Source organism: Myxocyprinus asiaticus, chromosome 7 (genome assembly GCF_019703515.2).
Source record: "Myxocyprinus asiaticus isolate MX2 ecotype Aquarium Trade chromosome 7, UBuf_Myxa_2, whole genome shotgun sequence".
NCBI lineage: Eukaryota > Metazoa > Chordata > Actinopteri > Cypriniformes > Catostomidae > Myxocyprinus > Myxocyprinus asiaticus.
The window spans coordinates 10,755,318-10,772,785 of NC_059350.1; the positions used below are offsets into that span (position 1 = coordinate 10,755,318).

Below are 17,468 nucleotides of genomic sequence, written 5' to 3' on the forward strand. Positions count from 1 at the left end.
TCTCATCATTTACTCACCCTCATGCCATCCCAGATGTGTATGACTTTCTTTCTTCTGCTGAACACAAACAAAAATGTTTAGAAGAATATTTCAGCTCTGTAGGTCCATACAATGCAAGTGAATGGGTACCAACACATTTAAGCACCAAAAGGACATTAAGGCAGCATAAAAGTAATCCATAAGACTCCAGTGGTTAAATCTACAGTTTGTCTTCAGAAGCATTGATAGGTGTGGATGAGAAACAAGTCAACATTTATGTCCTTTTTTACTATCAATCTCCACTTCCATCACTTTCACAGTCTTTTTCTTTTGTTTTTGGTGATTCACATTCTTCATGCATATTGCCACCTACTGTGCAGGGAGAATTTATGGTAAAAACTTAAATATTCATATTTTTTTCAACCCACCCCTATCATATTGCTTCTGAAGGTATGGATTTAACCACAGGAGTCGTGTGGATTACCTTTATACTGCCTTTATAAACTTTTGGAGCTTCAAAGTTCTGCCCACCATTCACTCGCATTGTAAGGACCTACAGAGATGAGATATTCTTCTAAAAATCTTCATTTGTGTTCAGCAGAAGAAAGAAAGTCATACACATCCGGGATGGCATAAGGGTGAGTAAATGATGAGAACATTTTCATTTTTGGGTGAACTATCCTTTTAACTGGCACTGTATTGAACAACAAAATGAGAACTGAAAGACAAACCGGGATATTCATGAATTTCCTTTTGTGTTCCACATAAGAAAGAACAATTATGATAGAATTTTCATTTTTGGGTGAACAATTCCTTTAAGTGTTAATGTTATTTTATGTATCAATACAGACAGAGAAATAATTGTAGAGAGCAGTTGCAATTGAGAAAGATAGTAAGGGTAAGAAGAGAGAGTGTTGTTTACTGTGCGATAAAAAATAAAAAATAAATTCTCCTAACCTGTGACATTCCCTCCATGTCTAGCTGTATGAGGTCTGTCTGGTTGTACTGCAGTATCGCCATCCCAACTCGGAATATAATCTCTAAACCCTGATAAAACAGCACATCAGTTATCACATAAATACTGAAGAAAAAAAAAAAGAACAAATATCACATCCTCAAAACTACTTTTGTCTTTTACTCATTTTTAATAAATAAAAACCACACCTTTAAAGAGCCTGAAAACACACATCCAACACATTCACACAGGTTTATCAAGCTAACTACATGGGTACTTTCCACTGACATGTTCTTAAATTACTTTTAACATTGTGACTAAATAAAAGTACTACACATATTATTTAGTCTCTTTATTTATCTTTTGTTTTCCTTGTTTTTTTCAGATTATTCTAATTTACAGAGACATTTCTTTATCAATTTTATACATATTTTGTACTTTAAAATGTACAGTTAGGTCGGAAACACACAAACAGAAAGTCTCTTTTGTTCATACCTCATAGATAAAGATGTCAAATATACGTGTAGCTATTGGCAGGGGCAGGAACGTGAGGAAGAGTGTGAGAAACCAGGATGAGGCGTACATAGAAGTGTGGAAACTCTGAGAACGGAAATGAACATTCAATTCTGGCAACTGCTCCTGATGGGGATAGAGAACAGAAGAGATACCAGTAAAACAACTGTCCAGTGACAGAAAAAGATGATTACTTTTTTGCCACTGACACAACTGCAGACAATATACTGTAAATCTGCTGCCTCCTTGTGGAAAAACACGGTATTACTCAGTCAGTATACTTAAAAAGGGATGGTTCACCCAAAAAAATGAAAATTCTCTCATCATTTACTCACCCTTATGCCATAACAGATGTGTATGACTTTCTTCTGCTGAATGCAAACAAACATTGCATGTAAACAATATGGCGACACGCGTAGCCGGCAAGCGCATTCATAATCACATCTATGATAATCAATCATAATATATATCTAAAAAACACATTATATGTTTGATAATCTATAATCTGACCTTCAGTGCACTTGCCGTGATATAATCTGTCATGCAGTGCATCTGCTGTGAAGTGTAAGGTAAGATTTTTTTTTTTTTAAATTACAGCGCGCATTAAAGAAATCACACTGGGGGCTCTGTCAGTACAGGAGAAACTCACGTGCGAAAAGGTTAAATCACTGGAGTCTTACTTTCATGTGCTTTTTGGAACTTCCAAAAAAAGTTTTGGCCACTATCAGCTTGCACTGTATGGACCTACAGAGCTGAAATATTCTTCTAAAAATCTTCGTTTGTGTTCAGCAGAAGAAAGAAAGTCATACACATCTGGGATGGCATGAGGGTGAGTAAATGATGAGAACATTTTCATTTATGGGTGAACTATCCCTTAAAATGTGCATTTAAAAAATGTACTAGCATAACCTAAGAAATATAAGTAATAGAATAAAGAACAATGAGAATAGATTAGTAGTAATGGAATATTTCTATACCATACATATTATACAAGACATTATATTAAACACAACATTACATGCACATCCTAATTAGCTTGCAATTAATTCGTTTCTCTTACCTGTAGCAAGTGTTCAAACTGGTAGATGCACAGACCCAGTTCAGCCATACTGGGTTTAAACAACTCTCTAAGCCTGTACTCCTGCATTAGTCTAACAAACACACAGAAAGCCTCCTCCTCCGGCATCTACACACAAAATGAATGACAAAATGAGTTCATTCAAAGCTTTTAAAAACAGGGAAACAATATTCTTGGCTCACAAACATCTCTTTACATTAATTTCGTACGCATATTCGGTTCATTATAACAAAGCTGAAGTAGCAAACCTGCATCAGTAGTAATCCTACGATGAAGGCACTGCCCTGACAATATCCAACTTCACGGTCAACCAGAGAATATGCCTAGGAGACCAACCAATAATGTTAGTCAAGTTTTTGATTCTTAGAAACAGGCCGTTGTTTTGCTGTGCCTTTACGAAATGCCCGCCTGCGCATTTGAAATGAGAAACAGTTCATTAAAGCTCTCAAGAATGGCACACAGGTTTGCTGTCATGGTCAAATTATTTTTTTATCTTCCCCATCCTTCAATAACAGTCTCTTTGCAAAACCTGCATTATATTGACAGGATCACAAAACAATACAGGTGGAAATGTGCCACTCAAACTGTTAAGATTAGACAGAAATGATCAGGGACCTTCAGCCCCTCTTTTCTAACGTTTGGTTTCTTTAGAAAAAAATATATGCTATTTTTACAGCTTTGTATTAATAAAATGTTTTGGACTGGAGAGGTGGCATAGAGTTCTGAAAGTACAATGAACTGTTATATCAAGATCAATAAGTAGGTTTTTTGTTTATGAGAGTGAAAATGACTTTTTGTTCAGATCTTGTTTCTACAGTGCATCCGGAAAGTATTCACAGCTCTTCACTTTTTCCACATTTTATGTTATGTTACAGCCTTATTCCAAAATGGATTAAATTCATTATTTTCCTCAAAATTCTACAAACAATACCCCACAATGACAATGTGAAAGAAGTTTGTTTGAAATCTCTGCAAATTTATTAAAAATAAAATAAATAAATAAATAAATAAATAAATAAATAAATAAAAATCACATGTACATAAGTATTCACAGCCTTTGCTCAATACTTTGTTGAAGCACCTTTGGCACCAATTACAGCCTCAAGTCTTTTTGAGTATGATACTACAAGCTTGGCACACCTATTTTTGGGCAGTTTCTCCCATTCTTCTTTGCAGGACCTCTCAAGCTCCATCAGGTTGGATGGGGAGCGTCGGTGCACAGCCATTTTCAGATCTCTCCAGAGATGTTCAGTCGGGTTCAAGTCTGGGCTCTGGCTAGGCCACTCAAGGACATTCACAAAGTTGTCCCGTAGCTACTCCTTTGTTATCTTGGCTGTGTGCTTAGGGTCGTTGGCCTGTTGGAAGATGAACCTTCGCCCCAGTCTGAGGTCCAGAGTGCTCTGGAGCAGGTTTTCATCAAGGATGTCTCTGTACATTGCTGCATTCATCTTTCCCTCGATCATGACTAGTCTCCCAGTTCCTGCCGCTGAAAAACATCCCCACAGCATGATGCTGCCACCACCATGCTTTTCTGTAGGGATGGTATTGGCCAGGTGATGAGCGGTGCCTGGTTTCCTCCAGACATGATGCTTGCCATTCAGGCCAAAGAGTTCAATCTTTGTTTCATCAGACCAGAGAATTTTGTTTCTCATGGTCTGAGAGTCCTTCAGGTGCCTTTTGTCAATCTCCAGGCGGGCCATGTGCCTTTTACTGAGGAGTGGCTTCTGTCTGGCCACTCTACCATACAGGCCTGATTGGTGGAGTGCTGCAGAGATGGCTGTTCTTCTGGAAGGTTCTCCTCTCTCCACAGAGAAACGCTGGAGCTCTGTCAGAGTGACCATCGGGTTCTTGGTCACCTCCCTGACTAAGGCCCTTCTCCCACGATCACTCAGTTTGGCCGGGTGGCCAGCTCTAGGAAGAGTCCCGGTGGTTCCAAACTTCTTCCATTTACGGATGATGGAGGCCACTGTGCTCATTGGGACCTTCAATGCTGTAGAAATTTTTCTGTATCCTTCCCCAGATCTGTGCCTCGATACAATCCTGTCTCGGAGGTCTACAGACAATTCCTTGGACTTCATGACTTGGTTTGTGCTCTGACATGCACTGTTAACTGTGGGACCTTATATAGACAGGTGTGTGCCTTTCCAAATCATGTCCAATCAACTGAATTTACCACAGGTGGACTCTAATCAAGTTGTAGAAACATCTCAAGGATGATCAGTGGAAACAGGATGCAGCTGAGCTCAATTTTGAGTGTCAAGGCAAAGGCTGAGAATACTTATTTTTAAAGATTTCAAACAAACTTCTTTCACATTGTCATTATGGGTTATTGTTTGTAGAATTTTGAGGAAAATAATGAATTTAATCCATTTTGGAATAAGGCCGTAACATACCAAAATGTGGAAAAAGTGAAGCGCTGTGAATACTTTCCGGATGCACTGTATCTTATTGATCTTAAAGGAATATCCCGGGTTCAGTACAAGTTAAGCTCAATCAACAGCATTTGTGGCACAATGTTGATTACCACAAAAAATTATTTCGACTCGTCCCTCATTTTCTCTAAAAAAAGCAAAAAACCGGGTTACAGTGATGCACTTACAATGGAAGTGAATGGGGCCAATACGTAAAGCGTAAAATACTCACTGTTTCAAAAGTATTGCCACAAAATAATAAATAGTAAATAATATGTTAACATGATTTTACTGTGATAAAATCACTAGCCTTTAATGTGTAAAGTTGTCAGGATGATGTAACGCCGAAAACACTAAAACCCTAAAACGACCGTAAAAACGACGATTCAAAATTTTTTACAGCTCAAATAACACACAAGTTTTAACAGAAGAATTAACCTTTTCATGAGTAGGGTCTAAATTCCCCTGCAGTGCCCCACAGTGTGAATTATTTCTGCGTGTGACACTGCACAGCCGGTAGAGCGGGCGGAGTGTATACGAGTAGTTTGTTGAGTTCTTGATTTCTTGTCATAAAAAAAAACAAAAAAAACTGTATATACCATGGTAAACATATGAACAAAACTGTTATGTCTACTTTACCATATTTGTTTTATTTCTTTCATTTATATATAGCTACAAAAATAAATGGACAAATAGTACAGTTTGCCTGTACACTGTTTGAAATCTCAGACAAGAGTGAGTGAGTGTGTGTGTGTGTGTGTGTGTGTTTGTGTGTGTTTGCGTGCGTGTGTGCACGTGTGTGTGTGTGGGTGTGGGTGTCAAACGCATCGTCACCTAATGTAAACAGATGGCTTTGTGCACACGATGATTGCGATTATGTGCTGGCTGTGAGTATACGAGTTTATAAACTGTTATCGTGGTGCTTCTGTGATAGTTTGGCTGTCTGTTTCAGAAAACGTATCATATGCTTCAAAACACTGTTTGAGTTGCTGTTTGTGTGACCCAATAAGGAGACGGCTGCATGCACGGGATGACCGCACTGTGACTGGGAGTAAACTGAAATTGCACTTTTGTGACAATCTGGCTGTCTGTTACATTCAAAATAAACATAACATATGCTTGAAAAGACTATCTGAGTAGATGATTGTGTGATGAATGACAATCCACTAATGTAAACAAACATGGCCGCACGCATCGGACGATCGCGTTTGATGTGTAGACTGCATATATGAGCTGTAAACATTTTATCTTGGTACTTTGGTGACCATTTGGTTATATGCGTATAAAATAAGCTTATCATGAGCTTGAAAAGACTGTATGATTCAATATTTGTGCTAATATGAATGACAGGCTCTTGCTCAGCGAAGCTGTGTGTCGGCGCGAAAGCTGATTTGAATCTGGCAGCTTGTAATGTAACTGGCTGCTGCAGAAACACATTTGTGTGATGCTCCTCTGCAGGCGCCAGTTATTAACCGTCACATATTTGTGACGGTCGGTATGAAAGGGTTAAAGTAAGTGCTTTAATAAAATTTTATGCTTCACATTTCTGCCTTAAAATCCTCTAATTTACAAGTGCCTCACTGTAACCTCAATTTGTGCTTTTTTTAATTTATTTTTTTATTCTTTGCTGTTTACATTTCTCAACGTCTTACCTTCATGACGTTAAACAGCACTTCCTGCCCCAGGCTGTCCTGGCCTTTAAAGAAGTCGTGTTCGGGATACGTACGGGCAATGTCTCTGCGTATGAGTTTTTCACAGGGAGATGACATCTTTAAGAGTTCAGAATACTGATTCTTCACTGGCATATCAGTGGCATTACATAACAGTTGCCAAACGATTGCTCTGAAATGATGAGGAATGCCTTTCCTTATTAGCTCCTGCAAAATGAGACAAAGAGATGAATATACAAGTTTCAGATGTTTTTTTTCATCATGTGGGTTTTTATAGGCTTAAATGTGATAGTTTACCCCGAAAAATGCAAATTCTGTAATCATTTATTCACCTCATGTTGTTCAAAACCGGTAAGACCTTCTTTCTTTCATGGAATAGGAGATGATAGGGACTAACAGCCTTAGACACCATTCAGTTTCACTGCATTTTTTTCTCTCCATATAATGAAAATGAATGGTGACTGAAATTCTGCTGAACATCTCCTTTTGTGTTCCATGGTGGAAAGAAAGTCATACAGGTTTTTTTTTTTAACTCCATGAGAGTTAGTAAATATTGACAGAATTTGTATTGATGGGTGTGGGTACACATTTTGGGTACTGTCATTCAGGACCATTTAATTACCTTTAAAAGTTTGTCCTTTTTACGTCTCCACTCGTCCCACTCGTTGACGATGCGTCCCCACAGGATCCAGGTGTCCTCTTCCAGATGGGACAGGTTAGAGGATGCAGATGAGCTTGACACCAAGGAGGAGCCACTATTTCTCCGAGAGCCACTCATTGAACGCATTGACTTAGAATCTGCCTCTAACAACCTGCATGCAAAACAAAAAACTGAGATGAACTAATAACACCCAAAATATGGCTATTTTTATTTGTCACCCATTTAATCAACCACCAAGCAAATATAGTAAGTTTGATTGTGAGTTACGTGCCAAAGTTTAATACGAAAGGTTACAGGTTTGTTCAATCCTGGAGATTTGTCTGACAGAAGTACAAAGCACATTTAAACAAATTTCTACAACTGCATTTGCAGCCCTCTTTAACAGCCTATTTAAGTTCTACATATAGCATCGGAACTGTTGCTTTTGTGGTTGCTAGGCAACCACCACAAATGATTAATAGTGAAAGCCTGTTATATCTCAGCTGTTACAGGAAGAGGAGCCTAACTGCTCTGAGTTTCACATTTGGCACTCACAGGTCAAATGATAAACCATGCACAGCCCTCTTAAGCTTGCACAGAGAAGCCTTTGTCAAGGCACTGGTATCATCAGACTAAAGTCTTTCATGTACATAAGAGATCACACACAACACTCTCCAATGTTCTCTCATGCATGCATGTTAAAGGAATAGAGCACCAAAACATGAAAATTTGGACATAATTTATTCACTCATGTTGGTCAAATCCTCTGCGCTGTTATGTTTACGTGGAACTCAAAAGTATAAATTTTTTAAGAATTGTTTCGCAACTTTTGTTTTACAACGACAGCTCATAGTGACCAGGGGCTCCAAACAGGAGCTTAAAGCAATGTTCAGGGTTCAATACAAGTCAAACTAAATCGACAGCATTAGTGGCATAATGTTGATTACCACAAAAATTCGTTCTTAAAAAAAAAGCAAAAATCGAGGTTAAATGAATGGGGCCAATAAAAGTGAACATGGGCAATTTTTGGAGGGTTTAAACAGAAATGTGAAGCTTATAAATTTATAAAAACACTTGCATTAATTCTTCTGGTAAATCTTGTGCATTATATGAGCTGGAAAGTTGTTGATTTAAATTTGTAAAATACATTTGTTTCAATTTAGTCATTTTAGTAGTCATTTTGTAGTAGTTTTAGGGTTTGTTGACATTACATCATCATGGTAATGGAGTTGTAAAATTGGCTATAACTTTACACAGAAAAGGTTTATAAATGATTTTATCACACTTAAATTATGTTAAAACACATATCCCTTTATGACTTGTGGTTATACTTTTGAAAAAGTGAGTATTTTAACGTTAAAATTGGCCCCCATTCACTTTCATTGTAAGTGCCTTACTGGAACCGAGATTTTTGCTTTTTTTTTTTTTAAGAAAAGGAGGAACGAGTCGAAAATACATTTTTGTGGTAATCAACATTATGCCACAAATGCTTTTGATAGAGCTTAACTTGTATTGAACCCGGAATATTCCTTTAATATACAGCATGCGACTTTAACTACATCATGCACATTTCAAGTCTTTTCAAGTCATATGATAGCTTTGTGTGAGGAACAGACCAAAAAATTATATATATTTTTTTGGGGGGGATTTTTCCCCTTTTTCTCCCAATTTGGAATGCCCAATTCCCAATATGCTTTTAAATCCTCGTGGTCACGTACTGATTCGCCTCAGTCCGGGTGGCGGATGACAAATCCCAGTTGCCTCTGCGTCTGAGACCATCAACCCACGCGTCTTATCATGTGGCTTGTTGAGCGTGTTGCCACGGAGACATAGCGCGTGTGGAGGCTTCACGCCATCCACCGCGGCAACCACGCTCAACTCACCATGCGCCCCACCGAGAACGAACCACATTATAGCGACCACGAGGAGGTTACTCCATGTGACTCTACCCTCCCTAGCAACTGGGCCAATTTGGTTGCTTAGGAGACCTGGCTGGAGTCACTCAACACGCCCTGGGATTCGAACTAGCGAGCTAGCGAACTCCAGGGATGGTAGCCTGCGTATTATACTACTGAGCTACCCATGCCCCCAAAAAATTCTTTATTCATTGATAATATTCACCTCTGCTGAAGTCTGATAAAAAAAAATAAAAAAAAGGGTTGAATTCTGGATGCAAATGAGGCAAGACACAAGCTAGATGTATGTCCTCTGTATGTGCCTCTCACTACAAAGTATCTGCACTCTGTTCGCTGTCATCTGCAACAAACAGAGCGCTCGATGCTCATGACTGTTTTCCCAGAATGAGCCAAGGAGGAGCTTTGAAGCACGCTGCAAATACAAAGTAAACTAGAGATCAACCGATATCTATTTTTTTAAAACCAATACGATAACAATTATTTGAATGTTTACATATCCGATAACCGATATGCAGTACCAATTTTTTTATTAATTTAATAATTTTTATTTCATCTTTATTTTACAGAGAAAATATTAAACAGAATTTTTTTTTTTTGCAGAAATGTTATATTACAATACTAATCGCATACCATGTTGTTTATAGAATAATTACAACAACAACAATAATAATAGGTAAAATTATTTTACAACCTCTGATTTCAACTGGAGAACATAAATAAATGACATGGGATTCATTGCATGAATATAATCTTCCATTTTAAACTAGACCTACAGTTTAAACGTTTAGGTGTTGTTTAATAGGCTAAAGGCAAACAGTTTGCTGGAATAAGTATACATTCTCAGGAAAGTGAAAAACAATAAATACATTGCTGTGACTACAGAGTCCAATCTGAATGGCGTCAGAATTATTAATGATGTTTTGTCGGTCTCTAGATTGTAGCAGCTGCCTCATGAAACACCGGCTGACATTTTTTGTTTTACAGAGAGCATCACATCTGCAGCTTATCTTGCAGCAAATGACACACAAATATCATCAATGCTCTAATGGCTACGTTTACATGTGCACCAATACTCTGATTATTGCTGTGAAATGTGATGTTTTAATGCTTTTTTTTATAAAATAATATTACAAAAAAAATCTTGCTGCAAATATATATCTTTAAATACAGTTTGGAATAACGAAAATTAGTCAGTCAGTTTGTGAGTTTTTTTGAATGATTTATTAAAAGAAACACTTCATAGAGGGCCTGGGTAGCTCAGCGAGTATCGACGCTGACTACCACCCCTAGAGTCGCGAGTTCGAATCCAGGGTGTGCTGAGTGACTCTAGCCAGGTCTCCTAAGCAGCCAAATTGGCCCGGTTGCTAGGGAGAGTAGAGTCACATGGGGTAACCTCCTCGTGGTCGCGATTAGTGGTTCTCGCTCTCAATGGGGCACGTGGTAAGTTGTGCGTGGATCGTGGAGAGTAGCATGAGCCTCCACATGCTGGCAGTCTCCACGATGTCATGCACAATGAGCCACATGACAAGATGTGCGGACTGACGGTCTCAGAAGCGGAGGCAACTGAGACTTGTCCTCCGCCACCCAGTTTGAGGTAAGTAACTGCGCCACCATGAGGACCTACTAAGTAGTGGGAATTGGGCATTCCAAATTTGGGAGAAAAGGGGATAAATTTTTTTTAAAAAGAACCACTTCATAAGAGTCATTTTTGACTACACTGGATGCGCTGTCTCATTTGATTCACTAAAAAGAATCTGTTCATAAGAGTCATTTGTTTATTGGATTACACTGGTTGCTCTGTCTGTTTTGATTCACTAAAGCGAATCGGTTCATACGAAACCTGTGGTTAAGCAGAACATGATCCATCAGCAGCACTGGCGTAGGCGCACTTTGATCAGAGTGGGAAAAATGCGATTAAAGCGATTAAAATAGGAGTACTCCACATATCTTACTGCGATTATCATTACTCTGATTATTAGCATAAATCGCAATATCATAATCGCAATATTCAGTTTACATGAGCAACAGTATAATCGCAGAATTGCCTTAATCGCATTGTAATCGCATTATGAGGGTGCATGTAAATGTAGCCACTTGTCACCCAACACAAAGCTATTTTAGACACATTATTGTGACACGAGTATTTTGCCCCATGAGTGTCTTTGCGTTTACGCGAAACTTTTACATGAACTGTGTCGTGGAGATAAGTTTAAGGTTTTTGGTATTGGAGCATTTTTACGAGCACGAGTATGGTATCGGGCATCCCTAATTAAAATGTAATATGACATGTACGGGAAAATTATATTTTGTTTTATTCACAAACATTACCAAGAATAGTTTCAAAATAAGCTAACTTCAACAAACTGTGCTTTTCTATTGGTAAAATTAAATAAAATATATATTAATCAAAAAAGAAAAAAAAAAGAAAAAAGAAAATAAAAATTTTATTGAATAATAAAAAACTTTTGCTCTCACTCTGAGCTTACATAGAAACCTACACTGACGGCATTTGGGTAATGCACATACAGAAACTCTAAGTCCACATAAAGTGTATAACTTTCTTACCATTTCACAAAAAGTGCGCTCTGTCGGTGCTCAGAGATTTTATGGACATACACACATTCTGGTAAGCTTCACATTTTCTTTCCACTATAAATGTGTTTTCTCATCCGTTGGTATGCATCACTCTAACAAGAACCAAATATCAATAGAGTAGAATTAAATACAAATTTTAATTTGCAAGTATTGCCACACTTGGCTTTGCCTGAAAGCACACACCACCATTTCTCAACCAACACCTTGACAACCAACCCTACAAATGCGCAAAGGACAATCAATTTGCGAAACTTAGTGTTTATAAGTGTTTATAATAGTCGAATAGTTGGTGCAGAATGAGTACTTGATTAGTCGATTACTTGTGCACATTCCTACTAAAAACATTGTTAGTTTATTGATAATCCTTTATCTTGAAGTGTTGTTTATTTCTCATCAAATTTTTGTTAACTTTTTTTGTTTGATTAATTATTGCCATCATGCCCATAATTATTGCCATCATGCCCACATCAGCTTCATCATTGTTAACGAACTAAAAAAAAAAAAAACTTCGTCAACTACTATTGTTTTCAGTAATTTAGTTTAAGAAATTAACACTGCTTGAAATAATGCAAGATGTAGGGAGCCTAGAGACTACATTTATGGTGATTTGTTTGTTGTTGCTGTTGTTTTTAGCTTGACAGCTGCATAAATCTTCAAAAAACTCTTGGAAAATAACAGTATACTGGTTTGGAACAACAAGATATAAATATTCCTTTAACTCATGTTATCACCACACTGTTTGCATTCATGTTGCTTTTGTTCTACCTGTTCTGTTCCTCCAGTTTAGCCAGAAGCTCGAGCTCATCTGGACTAAGGTTTTCTGAGTCAGCTGGGGAAGCTGCCGGGGCTGAGAGCGCTGCATCATGGGAACTGGAGTCTGGACTGAGCACTGGACTGCCAACAAAAGTTGGGTCAGTTTCCAACCCTGGAGGTGATGAGAGGTCCTCCAGTTGAACAGACCCTACCACCCCTCCCTCTCTTTCTGGACTACTGCTAGGGCTTGACATGGCTGAGGAACCAAGGCCAAAGTTGAGGAGCCCTGGCCAAGAAATGTCAATCAGAAAGGTAGGAAGTGGGAGGATGCTGGAGGAGTCTCACAGGGTTGACGCTGTGGACGTAAACAGGCCTCCTTGATGATGGAGTGTGTTTCAGTCCTGGTTTAGTCTGTGGAAATGAGAAAATAAATATCAGAACAGATGCTCATAAAACACGTCAATCAATATTATCAATATTTTTCAGCCTTTTGACAATAGAACACAATTTCTCCCACCCATTTTTCAGCCATCTTGGTGCTGGAAGTATTTTTCACAGTCTTTTTTCCAATAGGGATTTCATAAAATCCTTCATAAAAGAGTTCTAAGCCATGAATCAACCAAACCAGCGGTGAATCCAACATTACAAACTTTGATTTGATTTGAGTATTTGTAAAAACAAAAAGTACAAGACAGTGTTCTTGCCGTCTTTCATAAGGGGAGTAAACTACCTTCCCATGAAGCATTGCGAATGATGAAAATGATAAAAAGATGGAAAAATATAAAATTACTGATTTAAAGTTGTTGATTACAAGTTTAAAAATTATATATTTAAATTGTATTACAAAATACTCAGATATATACAAATATATAAAAATAGTTTGAGAGTCTAGGGAGACCGACTCCACTGCGTCAGTTGGCAGTCGCAATACAGCTCTTTTGCCGCGGCTCTCCAGTAACACAGGTAGTGTAGTTCTTAACCAGAAATTCCACTATTAAACATGATTTTTTTCTAAAAGACTTTGAAATAAAGTGGACTGATGGCTTCAGCAGAAGCATATACCATTGATTAACAACCTAGGAGCTCATGGTAGGTCTGTCTTTAAAGGTTAATAAGTTATTGTTTAAAATCAATTTGCCTATTGATAACTGTGATTTTTACTTTAGAACAAGACTGTTGTACTCTACATTCAACATATATACAGTATATACAGTACATTATATAAATATATATAATAATGAATAATGTACAGATTTTGCTGTTTCGGAAGGAAATTGGTACTTTAATTCACCAAAGTGGCATTCAAGTGATCACAAAGTATAGTCAGGACATTACTGATGTAAAAAAAAACAGCACCATCACTATTTGAAAAAAGTCATTTTTGAGCAAATCTAGACAGGCTCCATTTCCAACAGCCATAACTCCAACACCTTATCCTTGAGTAATCATGCTAAATTGCTAATTTGGTACTAGAAAATCACTTGCCATTATATCAAAAACACAGCTGAAAACTATTTGGTTCATTAAATGAAGTTTAACATTGTCTTTGTGTTTGTTTTTGAGTTGCCACAGCATGCAATAGACTGGCATGTCTTAAGGTCAATATTAGGTCAAAAATGGCAACAAAAACAAAACCCAGCTTTCTCTAGAAACTCGTCAGTCAATCACTGTTTTGAGGAATGAAGGCTATACAATGCTTGAAATTGCCAAAAAACTGAAGATTTCATACAAAGCTGTACACTACAGTCTTCAAAGACAATGGACAACTGGCTCTAACAAGGACAGAAAGAGATGTGGAAGGCCAGATGTACAACTAAACAAGAGGATAAGTACATCAGAGTCTCTAGTTTGAGAAATAGACGCCTCACATGTCCTCAGCTGACAGCTTCATTGAATTCTACCCGCTCAACACCAGTTTCATGTACAACAGTAAAGAGAAGACTCAGGCGTGCAGGCCTCATGAGAAGAATTGAAAAGGAAAAGCCATTTTTGAAACAGAAAAACAAAAAGAAATGTTAGAGTGGACAAAGAAACAAAGACAATGGACAACAGATAATTGGAAAAGAGTGTTATGGATCTTAACCCCATTGAGCTTTTGTGGGATCAGTTAGACTGGAAGGTGCGTGAGAAGTGCCCGACAAGACAGCCACATCTATGGCAAGTGCTACAGGAAGCATGGGGTGAAATTTCACCTGAGTATCTGGACAAACTGACAGCTAGAATGCCAAGGATCTGCAAAGCTGTCATTGCTGCACGTGGAGGATTTTATATATATATATATATATATATATATATATATATATATATATACACACACACACACACACACACACACACACACACACACACACACTACCAGTCAAAGGTTTTGAAACACTTGAATGAAATGTTTCTCATGATCTTAAAAATCTTTTGATCTGAAGGTGTATGCTTAAATGTTTGAAATTAGTTTTGTAGACAAAAATATAATTGTGCCACCGTATTAATTTATTTTATTATAAAACTAAAGTTTAATAAAAATAAAAAAATTTTTTTTAAATTGATGACTTGGAGCAAATAATAAAGAAAAGCAGCCAATAAGTGCCCAACATAGATGGGAACTCCTTCAATACTGTTTAAAAAGCATCCCAGGGTGATACCTGACGAAGCTGGTTGAGAAAATGTCAAGAGTACATTTCTACAAATTCTAGGCAAAGGGTGACTACTTTGAAGATGCTAAAATATAACACAGTTTTGATTTATTTTGGATTTTGTTCAGTCGCAACATAATTCCCATAGTTCCATTTATGTTATTCCAATTATTATTATTATTACAGTGAATATTACATTTTACTATACAGTTGTAATATATTTCTGTCACAATTTCTTCAATTTCAGGGCTCTAGCTTATATTTTGAAACATGCTTTTATTATGATGTGTATTTTTTGCCGGAAGCTTCACTTTCCGGATAAACAGTTTGCGACATTGAGACTTTTAAGTCATGTCTGAAATCTCATCTCTTTACACTGGCAAATGAAATTTATGACACAGTTTTGGAGTGTTTGTATTTTGTGTTTTAGATTACTGGTGTTTGTGTATTTGGTATTTTTTAAATGTTATTTGACGAGGAGGAGGGCGTGGCTGGGCGAGAGGATGTACGCCCAGTGCTGAGTTGCCCAGTTAGCAGCAGAGGGATAAAGGAGAAGCCGGGGACGCCAGAGAGAGAGGGAGAGAGAGACGCACGCGGCCGCTCTGTGTGTGTGTGTGTGTCATTAAAGTTTACGTTGATTGCTCAGCCGGTTCCTGCCTCCTCCTTTCCCATCCTTGAACCGTGTTACATTGGTGCCGAAACCCAGGAAAGGGGGGGCATGTTGTCCAGGAGAACTTGTCTCTGTCCCCTGGCAGACAGCAGCGGTACCGAAGAAGAGTGTTTTCTTTTCTGTTCTCTCTCCCTCTCTCCCGCTTGCTCTTCCTCTCTCCCCTCTCCCTCCCCTTGTCCCTCTCAGAATCTCAGGAGGCAGGGAAGACCTTCGGGTGGTGGAACGGCCGGAAAGTTAGCATCTCTTCCCCAGAGATGGGGGGGGGGGGTTGTAAGCCAGCCCGGATGGCGCCCCGGCCTGAATCGGGCGGTGGAGGAGTGTGATGAGGAGGAGGGCGTGGCCGGGCCGTGAGGATGCATGCCCGCTGCCGAGTTGCCTAATCAGCAGGAGAGAGATAAGGGAGGAGCCGGGGATGCCAGAGGGAGAGAGAGAGAGAGACGCACGGGGCCTCTGTGTGTGTCACTCATACTGCGCACTGGTCCCGGATTGAGTAGGTGCTCGGTACTACAGAAACACTGGTATCATCTTTTTTTTATTTTAGTATCGACTTGGTACCGAAGTACCGGTACTTTTGACAATACTAATTTAGACATATAAGAGGTAACTGTACTATAAAAACATACTGTAAATTTCAGAACTCAAAACTTCCCAGTCTAAAAAGAGCATTTATAGTTACCACCCTGCTGAAACGTCTCGTTTTCAAATCTGTCTGATCATGACATCACAAAACATTGCTCATTTGTATTTGCACATCCCACAACATGCGTCATTGCACTCTTGGCCCTGCCCACTGGCACGCAGTTCAAGTCAAGTCAAGAGAGCAGGTCTTCCGTGGCTAACTATTCCTAACATAACACCTAAGGGGACCCATCTGGACTACTTTGAATTATTTAGTATATAAACATGAATTTTTGATGCTGCTATGGATCTCACTGCTTTTAAAAGACGCGGTGTGAAGTTACAACTCTGAAAGGGAGAAGCAATTTTTACATTCAGCTGCTGCCTCTGTCATGGACGCATTCTTTCGCCCATCTGCGCTATTTTTAATTGTTGGTGTATGTAAACATAGAAACTCTTTGACGAGGAACATCTTTGACCATTTCGGTGTGTTTCCGGCGATGTGCACCTCAGTGTGCCTACAGTATGTATGTGCGTAATTTCAACATTCTTTGGACTATGGTATCTTGTTTGTTTTTTTACTCATGTCAGCATGGATTGCTTGTGAACAGACAAAATACAATTCAAGCTTTGCAAAGGAACTGTTATTGAAGGATGGCGCAGTTAAAAACACACGTAAGTAAACCGTTTCATGATTATTTCAAATGTCATGACTGTTTGATAGTTTATGGTGCTGAGTGTTAACAGTTGTGCTTGAGATGAACAGTTTAATATATGCAGATGCAATGTGTTGGATATTTTAACCACTTACAACACAAACATATCCAAGAAAACAAAGCCTGGCACTTACAGCACCCAAAGGGAAGAGACATTGAGAGAAGAAAAAAGAAATACAGATCATGTGTAAGAGAGAACATTATGACATACCATAAAATATTACTTAGAGGGGCATCAACATTGTCAAGACATGGAATCCAGATACGATGAAAAGCCTCAATTGACAAATGTATAACGCATGTTAGGAATTCCAAAGGATTAAT

At 38.4% G+C, this 17,468-nt stretch overlaps 1 protein-coding gene across 1 annotated transcript in view; it reads right to left on the reverse strand.

Moving 5' to 3' along the window:
- The window catches only part of LOC127443617 (EVI5-like protein), a 93,957-nt gene that overhangs the window by 37,053 nt on the left and 39,436 nt on the right, over positions 1-17,468 (reverse strand). Inside the window, exons 2-8 of the mRNA XM_051702311.1 lie at positions 12,523-12,921; positions 7,229-7,418; positions 6,589-6,813; positions 2,774-2,848; positions 2,508-2,633; positions 1,430-1,573; positions 937-1,026 (exon numbers count right to left, since the gene is read on the reverse strand). Of these exons, the coding sequence (XP_051558271.1) occupies positions 937-1,026; positions 1,430-1,573; positions 2,508-2,633; positions 2,774-2,848; positions 6,589-6,813; positions 7,229-7,418; positions 12,523-12,764 (1,092 nt within the window). The 5' untranslated portion in view covers positions 12,765-12,921. The remainder of the gene's footprint in view (positions 1-936; positions 1,027-1,429; positions 1,574-2,507; positions 2,634-2,773; positions 2,849-6,588; positions 6,814-7,228; positions 7,419-12,522; positions 12,922-17,468) is intronic.